The 17,822-nt window shown below is 50.0% G+C and overlaps 1 protein-coding gene across 1 annotated transcript in view; it reads left to right on the top strand.

Moving 5' to 3' along the window:
• Positions 1 to 17,589, top strand: part of LOC144610260 (uncharacterized) — a 51,698-nt gene extending 34,109 nt beyond the window's left edge. The window contains exons 11-15 of the mRNA XM_078428849.1: positions 1,272 to 1,306; positions 2,482 to 2,528; positions 9,576 to 9,659; positions 13,353 to 13,508; positions 17,289 to 17,589. Of these exons, the coding sequence (XP_078284975.1) occupies positions 1,272 to 1,306; positions 2,482 to 2,528; positions 9,576 to 9,659; positions 13,353 to 13,508; positions 17,289 to 17,405 (439 nt within the window). The 3' untranslated portion in view covers positions 17,406 to 17,589. The remainder of the gene's footprint in view (positions 1 to 1,271; positions 1,307 to 2,481; positions 2,529 to 9,575; positions 9,660 to 13,352; positions 13,509 to 17,288) is intronic.
• The last annotated feature ends 233 nt before the right edge of the window (positions 17,590 to 17,822 follow it).

Below are 17,822 nucleotides of genomic sequence, written 5' to 3'. Positions count from 1 at the left end.
TTGAGGTGTGGAGGAAACCAGGGCTCCCGGAGGAAACCCACGTAGTCACAGGGAGAATGTATTAAATTTACCTCTAATAACCACATTGTCATTTAAGGTATTTATTCACAAAATGCTGGAGTAACTCAGCAGATCAGGCAGCATCTCAGGAGAGAAGGAATGGGTGACGTTTCGGGTCGAGACCCTTCTTCAGACTGAAGGGTCTCGACCCGAAACGTCACCCATTCCTTCTCTCCTGAGATGCTGCCTGACCTGCTGAGTTACTCCAGCATTTTGTGAATAAATACCTTCGATTTGTACCAGCATCTGCAGTTATTTTCTTACACATTGTCATTTAAGGTCACAAGGTCATAAGTGATAGGAACAGAATGAGGCCATTCGGTCCATCGTCTACTCTCCCATTCAATCGTGGCTGATCTATCTCTCCCTCTCAACCCCATTCTCCTGCCTTCTCTGCGTAGCCTTTGACACCCGTACTAATGAAGAGCCTGTCAATCTCTGCTTTTAAAAGCACACAATTTCTTGGCCTCTACCACCATCTGTGGCAACGAATCCCACAGATTCACCACCCTCTGACTAAAGAAACCCCACCTCATCTCCTTTCTAAAGGTATGTCCTTTTATTCTGAGGCTGTGGCCTCTGGTCCGAGACTCTCCCACTAGTGGAAACATAATTGACCTCTCACAACCACACTATCATTGGGTCTGAGTTTACTCGATGGCTACTCCGTTTCTTCCATCCATTACTCCTGCATCTTCTCTGCAACTGAATCTCACTTGTTTTCTCACTTTCTGATTAAAGGTCTTGGACATGAATTTATTTTTAGTTTAGTTTAGCGTTACAGTGCGGAAACAGGCCCTTCGGCCCACCGGGTCCGCGCCGACCAGCGATCCCCACACACTAACACTACCCTACACACACTAGGGACAATTTTTACATTTACCAAGCCAATTAACCTACAAACCTGGACGTCTTTGGAGTGCGGGAGGAAACCGAAGATCTCGGAGAAAACCCACGCAGGTCACGGGGAGAACGTACAAACTCCGTACAGACGGCGCCTGTAGTCGGGATCGAACTTGAGTCTCCGGCGTTGCAAGGGCTGAAAAGCAGCAACTCTACCGCTGCGCCACCGTGCCGCACGGAATGTTAACTCTGTTTACTTTTCCACAGATGCAGTCCGACCTGCTGAGTGTTTCCTGCACTTCCTTTGTTAGGCATGATCTAGTTTCAGTTTGCTTTTCTCATTTAACACTGCCGGTTTTTATTTGCAGTGGATCCTACCCAAGAATGCAAGAAGACCTCGTGGGTAAGTCATCTTAGATAATGCTCGAAAATACAGGAGAATGAACAGAGAATAAGGACTAGCTATAAACAGATGTACCTGGATCAATCTTCTCACTGGCACACTTCGGTTAGTTCAGACACTGAATACCACTTTAGTTTAGTTTATTACTAGACCAAGTGGACCCGTTGGGCCCAACCTTCTCCTGCATTGGTGCAGCACCCACTCCTCCCCCCCTCCCCCCCTCCCCCCCTCCTCCTCCTCCCTCCTCCCCTCCCTCCCCTCCCCTCCCCCTCCCTCTCCGCCTCCCCCTCCCTCCCCCACCCCTTCCCGTCCCCCCACTCCATCCCCCTCAACCCCCCTTATCCTTCCCCCCTCCCTCCCTCCCCCCCTCTCAACCCCCCTCCCTTCCGTTGTGTCCTATACAGTCATCGAAAAGACTCGACTGTACATTCAAGCCACCCACAGTGTGCAGACACAAGATAAAGGGTATTTATTCACAAAATGCTGGAGTAACTCAGCAGGTCAGGCAGCATCTCAGGAGAGAAGGAATGGGTGACGTTTCGGGTCGAGACCCTTCTTCAGACAAACGTCACCCATTCCTTCTCTCCTGAGATGCTGCCTGACCTGCTGAGTTACTCCAGCATTTTGTGAATAAATACCTTCGATTTGTACCAGCATCTGCAGTTATTTTCTTATACAAGATGAAGTATATCGTTCAGTGCAAGATAAAGTCCATTAAAGTCCGAGAAGAGATAGTTTGAAGGTCTCCATTGGGATAGAGGGGAGGTCAGGACCGCTCTCTAGTTGGTGCCTCAGTTGCCTGATAACAGCTGGGAAGAAACTGTCCGTGAATCCGGAGGTGTGCGTTTTCACACTTCTGTACCTCTTGCCTGATGGGAGAGGGGAGAAGAGGGAGTGGCCGGGGTGAGACTGGTCCTTGATGATGCTGCTGGCCTTGCCGAGGCAGCGTGAATGGAAGGAGTCCATTGATGGAGTCGATGGATGGGAGGGTGGTTTGTGTGATGGACTTCCACCTGTTATGAGTAGGTTGGATGCAGGATCTACAGGAGGCTAGAGCAGGAAAGTTGGAGAGAACAATAACAAAGGATGAAAATGCGGTGAATATTCTCAGACGGAAACTTCGGAAGATTTGCTCTGCCTGTAAGTCCTCAATATCTTTTGTCTCTCATTATCAGGGAATACAAGCAGCCCGATACCTTCTTTGCAAAGTCCTTCTGGACAGGTAGGTGTGCTGTCATTACAAACTGCAGCGATGTCGTTTGCTTATATGGCTCCCATTCACAGTGGCACAGCGGTAGAGTTGCTGCCTTACAGCGAATGCAGCGCCGGAGACCCGGGTTCGATCCCGACTACGGGCGCTGTCTGTACGGAGTTTGTACGTTCTCCCCGTGACCTGCGTGGGTTTTCTCCGAGATCTTCGGTTTCCTCCCACACTCCAAAGACGTGTAGGTTAATTGGCTTGGTAAATGTAAAAATTGTCCCTCGTGGTTGTAGGATAGTGTTAGTGTGCGGGGATCGCTGGTCGGCGCGTTCCCGGTGGGCCGAAAGTTCCTGTTTCCGCGCTGTATCTCTAAACTAAACTACTCTCCAGCGACTCTACAATAAGAATTGCGAAGTTGCGTTTCGGTACAAGTGACAAATGACTCTCTCTTGAAAGACGGAAAAAGCTGGAGTAACTCAGCGGGTCAGGCAACATCTCTGGAGAGAAGGAACTGGTGACGTTTCGGGTCGAGACCCTTCTTCAGAATCTCCTCGGCCTAGCGGAGCTGGTCCTCAATAGTTTTAAACCTTGATACTCTCTGGACTCTCGTAGGTATCGAACCTGCAGACTTCCCCCTCCTTACGAGCTCGGTGTCTCAAGATCGGGCCCTGGTGGATGGGCCACGTCACCGAGAAGAGAGAGGGACCCTGTTTGGGTGCGGGGGGGGGGGGTCACCGAGAACAAATTGGGGGGAGGATCGCCGAGAACTAAGGGGAACCCCGAAAATAGACACAAAATGCTGGAGTAACTCAGCAGGACAGGCATCATCTCTGGAGAGAAGGAATGGGCGACGTTTCGACTCGAGGCCCTTCTTCAGATGGAGATTCAGGGGAGAGGGAGTCTAGAGATATGGAGGGGTGAGGTGTGAAAAGGACAGATCGAAGGATGAGGGGGGATCTTATTGAAACATATAAGATAATTAGGGGATTGGACACATTAGAGGCAGGAAACATGTTCCCAATGTTGGGGGAGTCCAGAACAAGGGGCCACAGTTTAAGAATAAGGGGTAGGCCATTTAGAACGGAGATGAGGAAGAACTTTTTCAGTCAGAGAGTGGTGAAGGTGTGGAATTCTCTGCCTCAGAAGGCAGTAGAGGCCAGTTCGTTGGATGCTTTCAAGAGAGAGCTGGATAGAGCTCTTAAGGATAGCGGAGTGAGGGGGTATGGGGAGAAGGCAGGAACGGGGTACTGATTGAGAGTGATCAGCCATGATCGCATTGAATGGCGGTGCTGGCTCGAAGGGCTGAATGGCCTACTCCTGCACCTATTGTCTATTGTCTATTGTCTATTGTCTATTGTCTATTGACAGATCGAGGCAGGCGATGATGAGGGAATGTAGAACGGTTCATCGTTAGCTGAAGGGGAAGGTGACAAGGAGGCCCAGAATCAGGGAAATTAATCAGGGGGACGGTGAAACTAGGCAGGAGAACTAGGGTGGGGGAGGGCCACAGTTTAAGAATAAGGGGGAGGCCATTTAGAACTGAGATGAGGAAAAACTTTTTCAGTCAGAGAGTTGTGAATCTGTGGAATTCTCTGCCCCAGAAGGCAGTGGAGGCCAATTCTCTGAATGCATTCAAGAGAGAGCTAGATAGAGCTCTTAAGGATAGTGGAGTCAGGGGGTATGGGGAGAAGGCAGGAACGGGGTACTGATTGAGAATGATCAGCCATGATCACATTGAATGGCAGTGCTGGCTCGAAGGGCCGAATGGCCACCTCCTGCACCTATTGTCTATTGTCTATTGGGACGGGGAGAGAGGGAAAGCAAGGGTTACTTGAAGCTAGGGGAATCAAGCCCTAAGCAAAATATGAGGTAAAGCAGCATTTGCAGTTCCTTTCCACACACTAAGGGGACCCAGCGAGGCAGACACAGGAGGGATGAGTACTTTTTGTAACTTTGTCGGTGCCTTTTGTGTGCTTTATTTGCAAAAACAAAGACTTTCACTACAGCAGCAACTCTACCTCTGCGTCACTAGACAGAGCTCTAGGGGCTAGCGGAATCAAGGGATATGGGGAGAAGGCAGGCACGGGTTACTGATTGTGGATGATCAGCCATGATCACAATGAATGGCGGTGCTGGCTCGAAGGGCTGAATGGCCTCCTCCTGCACCTATTGTCTATGTTTCTATGTCACCATGCCACCTGGGGTTTGTCCTGCCCCCACCCCTCACCCTCACCCACCACCGTTACACTCAGTGGAGAAGGGTCTCGAGCTGAAACGTCACCTATCCATGTACTCCACAGATGCTGCCTGACCTGTTGAGTTACTCCAGCGCTTTTTGCCTCACTTTGCTCATGGCTGGTCCGTTCCCCCATGTAAACTGACGGTCACTACCTGAGGCAGACTCAAAATGCTGGAGTAACTCAGCGGGGCAGGCAGCATCTCTGGAGAGGAGGAATGGGTGACGTTTCGGTCTGAGACCCATCTTCTGTAGGAAGGAACTGCAGACGCTGGTTTAAACTGCAGCAAACAAAAAAAGCTGGAGTAGCTCAGCGTATGCTTTTCTCCAGAGACTCTGTCTGATCCGATGAGTTACTCCAGTTTTCTATGACCACCTACGTCTGTGAGATACTTCACATGGCCATTTCACAACTTGCCACAAAGAATGTTTGTTTACTGTAAAATAACTCCAATGCAATTTGCTGTTGGATATTGGTATTGGTTTATTAGTGTACTGAGGTTAGGGTTGCCAACTTCCTCACTCCCAAATAAGGGACAAGGTGACATCACCCAGCCTGCGGCCATGTGCTCCCGCTCCACGAAATGGCGGCCGCCCGGGCCGGGGGCGGGTTGCTATGCAACATAGAAACATAGAAAATAGGTGCATGAGGAGGCCATTCGGCCCTTCGAGCCAGCACCGCCATTCATTGTGATCATGGCTGATCATCCACAATCAGTAACCCGTGCCTGCCTTCTCCCCATATCCCTTGATTCCACTAGCCCCTAGAGCTCTATCTAACTCTCTCTTAAATTCATCCAGTGATTTGGCTTCCACTGCCCTCTGTGGCAGAGAATTCCACAAATTCACAACTCTCTGGGTGAAAAAGTTCCTTCTCACCTCAGGTTTAAATGGCCTCCCCTTTATTCTAAGACTGTGGCAACCTCCGTTAGGCAGCGCCTTGGCCTCCGGACCTACAGCCCGGCCTACAGTGCCTGGACCTACACTGTACACACCTACACTGTCCAGGCCTACACCGTCCGGACCTACACCGTCCAGGCCTACACTGTCCAGACCTACACTGTACACACCTACACTGTCCGGACCTACACCGTCCAGACCTACACTGTCCAGACCTACACCGTCCGGACCTACACTGTCCAGACCTGCAGCGTCCAGGCCTACACTGTCCGGACCTACACTGTCCAGACCTGCAGCGTCCAGGCCTACACTGTCCGGACCTACACTGTCCAGACCTGCAGCGTCCAGGCCTACACTGTCCGGACCTACACTGTCCAGACCTACACTGTCCAGGCCTACACTGTCTGGACCTACACTGTCCGGACCTACACTGTCCAGACCTACACTGTCCGGACCTACACTGTCCGGACCTACACTGTCCAGACCTACACTGTTCGGAACTACACTGTCCAGACCTACACTGTCCGGACCTACACTGTCCGGTCCTACACTGTCCGGTCCTACACTGTCCGGACCTACACTGTCCAGACCTACACTGTCCAGACCTACACTGTTCGGACCTACACTGTCCAGACCTACACTGTCCGGACCTACACTGTCCGGACCTACACTGTCCGGACCTACACTGTCCGGACCTACACTGTCCGGACCTACGGCATCTGGACGTACAGCGTCCGGGCCTACAGTGTCTGGGCCAACATCGCCCCCCCCCGGGCCTAATGTGGGACAAGGACGGTCCCGTACGGGACAAACCAATTTAGCCCAAAGTACAGGATGTCCCGGCTAATACGAGACAGTTGGCGACCCTAGCTGAGGTACAGTGAAAAAGCTTGACTTTCATGCTCTCCGGGCAGATCATCTCCTACATGAGTACAACAGGTGGCGCAGTGGTAGAGTTGCTGCCTCATAGCGCCAGAGTCCCGGGTTCGATCCTGACTGCGGGAGCTGTCTGTACAGAGTTTGCACGTTCTCCCTGTAACCTCGTGGGTTTCCTCCGGGTGCTCCAGTTTCCTCCCACAAGACGTGGGGGGTTGTAGGTTAATTGTCCCTCTGTAAATTATAAATTGTCGCTGTAAATTGTCCCTGGTGTGTCGGGCAGAACTAGTGTGCAGGTGATCGCTGGTGGGCCTGGTCTCGGTGGGCCGTATCTCAAAACTAAGGTAAACGGAACTAAACGGGTAGAGCAAAAGAGAAAATAAACAGAGTAGGGAATATCATGTTACAGCTGCAGAGGAAGTGAATAATGGTCATGGGCGTTGACACAACATGGGAGAACAGAGGGCAGAAACGATGGCGCAGCGGTAGAGTTGCTGCCTTACAGCGAATGCAGCGCCTGAGACTCAGGTTCGATCCCGACTACGGGTGCCGTCTGTACGGAGTTTGTACGTTCTCCCCGTGACTTGCGTGGGTTTTCTCCGAGATCTTCGGTTTCCTCCCACACTCCAAAGACGTACAGGTACGTAGGTTAATTGACTGGGTAAAATGTAAAAATTGTCCCTAGTGTGTGTAGGATAGTGTTAATGTGCGGGGATCGCTGGGCAGCGCGGACCCGGTGGGCCGAAGGGCCTGTTTCCGCGCTGTATCTCTAAATCTAAAAATCTAAATCTGTCTGAGGAAGGGTCCCGACCTGAAACGCCACCCATCCATGTTCTCCAGAGATGCTGCCTGCCCCGCTGAGTAACTCCAGCACTTTGTGTCTTTTTCTGTAAACCAGTGTCTGCAGTTCCTTATACCAGTTAATCTTTGCAGAGATAAGATCAGCGATCTGATAATCATCTTGCCCACAGTCTAATTTCCAGGCTCTTGGCAGCAACATTTCTTAGAATGGGCGCCCTTCACCTGAACTTCAAATAGTTCACAGAGGGGTGGCCCAGCTGGTATCCTGACCATGGGTGCTGTTTGCGTGGAGTTTGCACGCCCCCCCTTGTGACTGTGTGGGTTTCCTCCGGGCGCTCCGGTTTCCTCCCACATCCCAAAGACGTGCGGGTTTGTGGTCTGTAAATCGCCCCTGGTGTGTGCAGGGAGTGGATGAGAAAGTGGGATAGCACAGAACCATGTGAACGGATGATCGATGGTTGGCGTGGACTCGGTGGGCCGAAGGGCCTGTTTCCATGCTGTATTTTAAAATTATATTTAAGTTAAACCAAATACAGCTTTGGAAATGTCAGCACAGGAACAGGCCCACAATGTCAGTACCCGACATGATACCACGATAAACGAACCTCCTCTGCCAGCACGTGATCCATATCCCTTCATTCCCCGCATATCCATGCGCCTGTCTAAAAGCCTCTTAAAAGCCACTGTTGTACAACTCCGAGCTCAACTCCCACAACTGGCAGTGCGTTCCAGGAACCCACCACATACTGCGTAAATAAACCTGTCCCGCACATCCCCTCTCATCCTTTCCCCTTTCCCCTCAAAGCCATGCCCCCAGTAACGAGAGGCAATCCCACTCTCCTCTTCCAAACACAAGTGCGTGTACATAGAAACATAGAAACATAGAAAATAGGTGCAGGAGTAGGCCATTCGGTCCTTCGAGCCTGCACCGCCATTCAATATGATCATGGCTGATCATCCAACTCAGTATCCCGTACCTGCCTTCTCTCCATACCCCCTGATCCCTTTAGCCACAAGGGCCACATCTAACTCCCTCTTAAATATAGCCAATGAACTGGCCTCAACTACCTTCTGTGGCAGAGAATTCCACAGAATCACCACTCTCTGTGTGAAAAAAAACATTCTCATCTCGGTCCTAAAAGACTTCCCCCTTATCCTTAAACTGTGACCCCTTGTTCTGGACGGGTACGGGTTAGAAGATGTGCCACGCTGCTCTTTTTATCTGTTACGTTGGGCAGTTTTGATTCTAAACATAGAAAACATAGAAACATAGAAAATAGGTGCAGGAGGAGGCCATTTGGCCCTTCGAGCCAGCACCGCCATTCATTGTGATCATGGCTGATCAAACACAATCTCTCGACCCGAAACGTCGCCCATTCCTTCTCTCCTGAGATGCTGCCTGACCCGCTGAGTTACTCCAGCATTTTGTGTCTACAATCAGTAACCTGTGCCTGCCTTCGCCCCATATCCCTTGATTCCGCTAGCCCCTAGAGCTCTATCTAACTCAAAGCCTCTAGAGCTCTATCTAACTCAAAGCCCCTAGAGCTCTATCTAACTCAAACTCATTTTACCTCATATGCACCATGTTAAATACCAAGAATGCAAATTCCACTGTGAGCCGAGCCATAACTCTGGTGATTTTGGATCTTCTACCCACGTTCACTGGGAACAACTTTCTTCAAGCATCGGTAGAGTTGCTGCCTTAGTTTAGTTTAGTTTAGTTTAGTTTAGTTTAGAGATAAACTGTGGAAACAGGCTCCTCGGCTCACCGAGTCCACGCCGGCCAGCAATTACGTGTAAAACTAGTCCTATCCACACAATTTACAGAAGCCAATTAACCTATAAACCTGGAGAAAGGGAATAGGTGACGTTTCGGGTTGAGACCCTTCATCAAAGTCTGAAGAAGGGTCTCGACCCGAAACGTCACCTATTCCTGTTCTCCAGAGATGCTGCCTGACCCGCTGTGTTACTCCAGCATTTTGTGCCCATCTTCGGTGTAAACTAGCAAGTCCCTACGTCTTTGGAATGTCGAATGAAACCAGAGCACCCGGAGAAAACCCCCGCGGTCACAAGGGGGAATGTATAAACTCTACACAGACAGCCCCCATAGTCAGGATGGAACCCGGGTCCCTGGCGCTGTGAGGCAGCAACTCTACCGCTGCACCACCGGGCTATCTCTTGTGCTACTGTGCCACTCTTCAGCTGAGCTTTATTGTGAACAATCATCCAATAAATAAGAACTTCTGTCCCCACAGAATGCCAGTTTGCAGTGCAAGCCTTGGTTTACAAACAAGTGCGATCGGAAGGCAGCGGAGGTTGCATTGCATAAAAATGGCCAGGTCAGCATGGGCGTTTCCTCACTTAACATTCCCGCTTGAAGCCTCCGACTTCGACAACTTCCACTGACTCACCTTTTACAAACCCGCAGCATTTGTCAACTCTGGCCAATTTCCGAGTACCTTCATTCTTCTTTCCGCACATACTGTGACAAGCAGCTTTTGGTCGACCACGCTGGTTTGTGTCCAGTCTGGATGGATCTTCCCTAAGTGAGAGGGGCAAAGTTTAAAGGATGTGTGCGGGGAGAGGGCAGGAACGGGGTACTGATTGTGGATGACCAGCCATGATCACATTGAATGGTGGTGCTGGCTTGAAGGGCCGAATGGCCTACTCCTGCACCTATTGTCTATTGTCTATTGGGACGTGACTGGAACGTGCTGCTGGGGGGGGGGGGGGAGGGTTGGTGGAGGCAGATACGATAGTGGCGTTTTGGACGGGCACGTCGGTAAGCAGGGAATGGAGGGAAATGAATCACGTAAAGGCAGACGAGATCAGTCTCCTTTGGCATCATGTTCAGCACAAACACAATGGGCTGAAGGGCCTGTTCTATTGAAGATAGTTTTGAATGGCAATAGACAATAGACAATAGACAATAGGTGCAGGAGTAGGCCATTCAGCCCTTCGAGCCAGCACCGCCATTCAATGCGATCATGGCTGATCACTCTCAATCAGTATCCCGTTCCTGCCTTCTCCCCATACCCCCTCACTCCGCTATCCTTAAGAGCTCTATCCAGCTCTCTCTTGAAAGCATCCAACGAACTGGCCTCCACTGCCTTCTGAGGCAGAGAATTCCACACCTTCACCACTCTCTGACTGAAAAAGTTCTTCCTCATCTCCGTTCTAAATGGCCTACCCCTTATTCTTAAACTGTGGCCCCTTGTTCTGGACTCCCCCAACATTGGGAACATGTTTCCTGCCTCTAATGTGTCCAATCCCCTAATTATCTTATATGTTTCAATAAGATCCCCCCTTATCCTTCTAAATTCCAGTGTATACAAGCCCAATCGCTCCAGCCTTTCAACATACGACAGTCCCGCCATTCCGGGAATTAACCTAGTGAACCTACGCTGCACGCCTTCCATAGCAAGAATATCCTTCCTCAAATTTGGAGACCAAAACTGCACACAGTACTCCAGGTGCGGTCTCACCAGGGCCCGGTACAACTGTAGAAGGACCTCTTTGCTCCTATACTCAACTCCTCTTGTTATGAAGGCCAACATTCCATTGGCTTTCTTCACTGCCTGCTGTACCTGCATGCTTCCTTTCATTGACTGATGCACTAGCGCACCCAGATCTCGTTGAACTCCCCCTCCTCCTAACTTGACACCATTCAGATAATAATCTGCCTTTCTATTCTTACTTCCAAAGTGAATAACCTCACACTTATCTACATTAAACTGCATCTGCCATGTATCCGCCCACTCACACAACCTGTCCAAGTCACCCTGCAGCCTTATTGCATCTTCCTCACAATTCACACTACCCCCCAGCTTAGTATCATCTGCAAATTTGCTAATGGTACTTTTAATCCCTTCGTCTAAATCATTAATGTATATCGTAAATAGCTGGGGTCCCAGCACCGAACCTTGCGGTACTCCCACTGCAGGGAGTAGAGGCACATGGATTATGTGCGGGGAGAGAAGTGTTGGTCTTGGCATCTTGCCAAGCACAGACACGATGGGCCAAAGGGCCTGTTCCTGTGTTCTGCTGTTCTATGTTTTATTGTCAACTTTAGATTTTGATATTGATTGTAACCCTCATTTTGCTCAGCTCTATAACATTGCACTTGAGGATTTTCTTGGGTTAAACATAGACAACGTAGAAAATAGGTGCAGGCCCTTCGAGCCAACACCGCCATTCGATGTGATCATGGCTGATCATCCACAATCAGTAACCCGTGCCTGCCTTCTCCCCATACCCCTTGATTCCGCTAGCCCCCAGAGCTCTATCTAACTCGGTTCCGATACCTCTCTCTATATCTTCCACATGCTTCGTTTAACTCACTCACTCACTGATCGCAAGGGCTTCCACCGCCTTCATGGTGGCGCAGAAGTAGAGCTCCTGCCTCACAGCACCAGAGACCCGGGTTCCATCCTGACTACGGGCGCTGTCTGTACGGAGTTTGTACGTTCTCCCCGTGACCTGCGTGGGTTTTCACCGAGATCTTCGGTTTCCTCCCACACTCCAAAGACGTACAAGTTTGTAGGTTAATTGGCTTGGTACAAATGTAAAATTGTCCCTGGTGTGTGTAGGGTAGTGTTAATGTGTGGGGATCGCTGGTCGGCACAGACCCAGTGGGCCGAAGGGCCTGTTTCCGCGCTGTATCTCTAAACTAAAACTAAACAATAAGTTTGTACAAACATAGAGCAAAAAACATCCACAGTTCAGCGGCTTTTCAGCAGGTATTTTGAAGCCATTTTATTTCCCCCATCCCTTGATCTTTCCCATTGTCTGACCAAGAGAAGGATTTGAAGAATGGGAAGACAATATCTCTTGAAATCAGCTTTTTGATATTGCATACACAAACCATGCGTTATTTATTCACAAGATGTGCAAGACCCAGGCATTTCACGCATTTATCGGCCATCTTGAATTGCCTGAGGTAGACACAAAATGTTGGAGTAACTCAGCGGGTCAGGCAGCATCTCGGGAGAGAAGGAATGGGTGACGTTTCGGGTCGAGACCCTTCTTCAGACTGAAAATCGCGGGAGATACAGACGATGATGCAGAGAGATATAGAACAAATGAATGAAAGATATGCAAAAAAGTAACATTGATAAAGGAAATGGGGCATTGGTAGCTGTTTGCTAGGTGAGAACGAGAAGCTGGTGTGTCTTGGGATGGAGAGAGAGGGAATGCCTCTCTTGAAGTGTAGAGAAATCAATATTCATACCACTGGGCTGTAAGCTGCCTAAGCGGAATATGAGATGCTGTTCCTCCAATTTGCATTTAGCCACATTCTGACAATGGAGGAGGCCTAGGACAGAAAGGTCAGTGTGGGAATGGGAAGGGGAATTAAAGTGTTTAGCAACTGGGAGATCAGGTAGATCTAGGCGGACTGACAGTTACTCCAGCATTTTGTGCCTATCTTCGGTTTAAACCAGCATCTGCAGTTCCTTCCAGCACATTGAATAGCCTGTAGGTCCCTATGCTGAATAATTGGAGGCCGATTCACCGGATGTTTTCAAGAGAGAATTGGATTTAGCTCTTCGGGCTAACGGAATCAAGGGATATGGGGGAAAAAGCAGGAACGGGGTACTGATTTTGGATGATCAGCCATTGAATGGCGATGCTGGATCGAAGGGCCGAATAGAAACATAGAAACATAGAAAATGTGAAATGTGAAGTGTTGCAGTTTGCTATGTTAAACCAGAACAGACATTGCACAGTAAATGGTAGACATAGAAACATAGAGGGACTGCTCTCACCACCTTCACAGGCAGTGAATTACAGATTCTGAGTCGTCATAGATCATAGATCATAGGAAATAGGTGCAGGAGGAGGCCATTCGGCCCTTCGAGCCAGCACCGCCATTCATTGTGATCATGGCTGATCATCCACAATCAGTAACCCGTGCCTGCCTTCTCCCCATATCCCGACTCCTGCACCTATTTTCTATGTTTCTATGTTTCTAACCAGCCGATAAAACACGCATGTAACGTGTGATGAATAACGCATGTCTCTTCTGACTCAAGGATGGTGCGTTCCTTGTCCGGCAAAGCTCGGGATATAACGGAAAGCAACCCTACACATTAGCCGTGCTGTACAGGAGAAAGGTTTACAACGTTCCCGTCCGTTTTAATGAAGGGAGCAATCAGTATATCCTCGGCAAGGAGAAGGCAGGAGAGAAGGTGAGAAGGCGAGAGCCTGTGTGTTAGACGTGAGGGCATTGTTATATCGTGGGGTGGCGCGGTGGCACAGCTGGTAGAGCTGCTGCCTCACAATGCCAGGGTCCAACCCTGCCCTCGGTTTCTGTCTGTGTGGAGCTTGCACGCTCTCCCTGTGACTGCGGGGGTTTCCACCAGGTGCCCCGGTTTTCTCCCACATCTCAAAGACGTCCGGGTTTGTAGGTTAATTGATCTCTGCAAATTGCCCTTCCTGTGTAGGAAGTGGATGAGAAAGTGGGATAACATAGAACATGGAATGGGCGACACGGTGGCGCAGCGGTAGAGTTGCTGCCTTGAAGTGTTTGCAGCGCCGGAGACCCGGGTTCCATCCCGACTAGGATCTCTGGCCACGAGAACATCTGGGAGATTGTTTGTATCTTCCTTAGTGAAGACAGATCCAAAGTACCGGTTCAACACCTTGTTCCCCATAATAAATTCCCCCGCTTCTGTCTTCAAGGGACCCACATTTGCCTTAACTATTTTTTTCCTCTTCACATACCTAAAAAAGCTTTTACTATCCTCCTTTATATTATTGGCTAGCTTATCCTCGTACCTCATCTTTTCTCCCCGTATTGCCTTCTTAGTCATCTTCTGTTGCTCTTTAAAAGAGTCCCAATCCTCTGGCTTCCCACTCTTTTTTGCTTTGTTGTACTTCTTCTCTTTTATTTTTATGCTGTCCTTGACTTCCCTTGTCAGCCACGGGAGCCTCTTACTCCCCTTAGAATCTTTCCTCCTCTTTGAGATGAATTGAACCTGCAACTTCTGCATTATTCCCATTGCTGTTCCACCATCTTCCCTGCTAGGGCCTCCTTCCAGTCAATTCTGGCCAGCTCCTGCCTCATGCCTCTGTAATCCCCTTTGCTACAGGTCCCTTTTGTACAGGTCACCCCTTCCCCAGAAGAGATCCCAGTGGTCTAGAAATCTAAATCCCTGCTCCCTGCACCAGCCCCTCAGCCATACATTCTAATCCACGATCTCTCTGTTCCTGCCCTCACCAGCACGAGGTACAGGCAGCAGTCCAGAGACAACCACCTTCGACGTCCTACTTCTCAGACTTCTTCCTAACTCTCTAAACTCACTTCGCAGTATCTCCTTTCTCTTCCTCCCGACGTCGTTCGTGCCCACGTGCACAACTACTTCCGGTTGATCGCCTTCCCTCGCTAGGATGTTCTGAAGCCGCCCCGTGATGTCTTGAACCCTGGCACCAGGGAGGCAACAGACCATCCTCGAGTCCCGCCTGTCGCCACAGAATCTACTGTCCGTACCTCGAACAATGGAGTCTCCCACTACTATGGCTCTTCCTGACTTCGGTCTCCCCGGTCGAGTCTCCTTGCTTGGGTTAGATCTGCCAATCTGTCCGCCGCTCGGACTGGAAGTGTCTTCTGCCCCAACAGCTCCCAAGAGGGTGAACCTGTTTGCAATAGGCACAGCCACCAGGGTCTCCTGTTTGCTCCCCCTTGAAACGGCCTCCCACCTTCACTCGACCTGGACCCTTGGCGTGACAGCCTCACAGTAGGTCCTGTCCAGGAAACTCTCGCATTCCCGGATGGCCCTGAGGTCATCCAGCTGCTTCTCCAACTCCACCACACGTCCATTCAGGAGCCACACCTTGCAGGTGTAGCTCCCAGAAGCCCCAGCGGTGTCCCTACCTTCCCACATCCTGCAGGAAACACACTGCACCAACTTGTCTCGTGATCTGGAGTCCTTCGGGAGCGAGCGTAGGCTCGGCCATCGTTTCACTGAACACCTCCTCTCAGCCCGCCTAGACCCACCTGATCTCCCGGTTGCCAAACACTTTAACTCCCCCTCCCACTCCCACACTGACCTTTCTGTCCTGGGCCTCCTCCATTGTCAGAGTGAGGCCCAGCGCAAATTGGAGGAACAGCACCTCATATTGGCAGCTTACACCCCAGCGGTATGAATTTGATTTCTCTAACTTCAAGTAACTATTGCTTTCCCTCACTCTCCGTCCCTCCACACCCTCGTTATCCGACTAGTTTGGCTGTTCTGATTAAATCTTGCTGATTGTATACCTTATTGAAACATATAAGATAATTAGGGGATTGGACACATTAGAGGCAGGAAACATGTTCCCAATGTTGGGGGAGTCCAGAACAAGGGGCCACAGTTTAAGAATAAGGGGTAGGCCATTTAGAACGGAGATGAGGAAGAACTTTTTCAGTCAGAGAGTGGTGAAGGTGTGGAATTCTCTGCCTCAGAAGGCAGTGGAGGCCAGTTCATTGGATGCTTTCAAGAGAGAGCTGGATAGAGCTCTTAAGGATAGCGGAGTGAGGGGGTATGGGGAGAAGGTAGGAACGGGGTACTGATTGAGAGTGATCAGCCATGATCGCATTGAATGGCGGTGCTGGCTCGAAGGGCTGAATGGCCTACTCCTGCACCTATTGTCTATTGTCTATTGTCTATTGTGACCTCCCCCTCAGCTAACAAAGACCATTCTACATTCTCCTTGAACGTTGGCCCCTTTGATGTCTCGTTCTCACACTTTACCCTTCCATATCTCTGTGTTTCCCTCTCCCCTGACCATCAGTCTGAAGAAGGGTCTCAACCAGAAACGTCACCCATTCATTCTACCCAGAGATGCTGCCTGCCCCACTGAGTTACACCAGGATTTTGTGTCTATCGTTGGTGCCTAGATATTCTATTCCAGACAGGCATAGACGCGTAGAATTAGTTCAGGCAAGCGTGAGGTATTGCACTTTGCAAGGGTGAACGTAAAGGGGAAAGTAGAGTTAATGGCAAGACACTTGACAGCAATTATATTCAGAGGGATCTTGGTGTCCGAGTCCATAGCTCTTTGAAAGTGGCAACATACATCGATCAGCCAAAACATTATGACCACTGACAGGCGAAGTGAACAACATTGATTATCTTGTTACAATGGCACCTGTCAAGGGGTGGGATATATTAGGCAGCAAGTGAACAGTCAGTTCTTGAAGTTGATGTGTTGAATGCAGGAGAAATGGGCAGGAGTAAAGACCTGAGCGACTTTGACAGGGGCCAAATTGTTATGGCCAGACGACTGGGTCAGAGCATCTCTGAAACGGCAAGGCTTGTGGGGTGCTCCCGGTCAGCAGTGGTGAGTACCTACCGACAGTGGTCCGAGGAGGGACAAACCACAAACCGGTGACAGGGTGTTGTGCGCCCAAGGCTCATCGATGCATCCGGGTGTCCTAACTTCTCCACTCAATGGTCTTACCAACGAAGGCTCGACTTTCCACTTGCCGTCGAAATGCAGGCAAATGGGACTAGCTCAGTATGATAACTCGGTCGGCATGGACAAGATGGGCCGAAGGGCCAGTTTCCATGCTGGGCATCTCTATGTCTCTATGACTCCCCCTTACACAAAGGGTGGTGGGTGTATGGAATGAGCTGCTGGAGGAGGTAGTTGAGGTAGGGACTATCGCAACGTTTAAGAAACATGTAGACAGGTACATGGATAGGATAGGTTTAGAGGGATATGGACCAAATGCAGGAAGGTGGGACGAGTGTAGATGGAGCATTTTGGTCAGTGTGGGCAAGTTGGGCCGAAGGGCCTATTTCCAAGCTCTATGACTCATTAACTCTATGAAAGACTTAATAATCTAGCAAAGCGCTCTCTGTTGACTATCCTCAGCATGTGCATTCATGGTATTGAACTTCTAGGCCAAAGTCTTTCCTCAGATCCCTTCCCAGTCTTTCACTTCCAACTCACTTGCTATTTTTGTTTCCTTGTTTCTGGTCCAGGTCTTTAAAGATCTTCTGGAAATGATCGAGTACTATCAGCAGAAGTCGTTGATCCTGATCAATGTGCTGAACCAAGCTAAAGATGCCACCTTACTGCTTCACCCGGTGCGACTGTGAGCCACGGGGACATGGACGTTCTGGCCTGCTCTGTGATGAAGCCTCAACCTTGCCTCCACAGTCGTGCAGGGGCAAGGAACCATTGGCTTGCCTTCCAGGAGCCAAACTCGACACCAATGAATTCCTTGGTCATGTGTAAAGCAAGTTCCCGAGGCTGAATCAATATTTTTGTACAGCATGCTCTCCTGGTAATAGAATGTCTCAACGCACCATTCTGTGTTGTTTCTGTGTGTGTGTGTGTGTGTGTGTGTGTGTGTGTGCAGTTGTGTGTGTGTGTGCGTGTGTGGATGTGTGTGCGTGTGTGCGCGGGTGTGCGTGTGTGGGTTTTTAGCGTGTGTGTGTGTGTGTGTGCGTGTGTGGATGTGTGTGCGTGTGTGTGCGCAGGTGTGCGTGTGTGGGTTTGTGCGTGTGTGTGGA

Source organism: Rhinoraja longicauda, chromosome 36 (assembly GCF_053455715.1).
Source record: "Rhinoraja longicauda isolate Sanriku21f chromosome 36, sRhiLon1.1, whole genome shotgun sequence".
In the NCBI taxonomy this organism is placed as follows: Eukaryota; Metazoa; Chordata; class Chondrichthyes; order Rajiformes; family Arhynchobatidae; genus Rhinoraja; species Rhinoraja longicauda.
The sequence above is the reverse complement of the archived record's forward strand: the minus strand, read 5'-3'. Positions and strand labels throughout refer to the sequence as shown.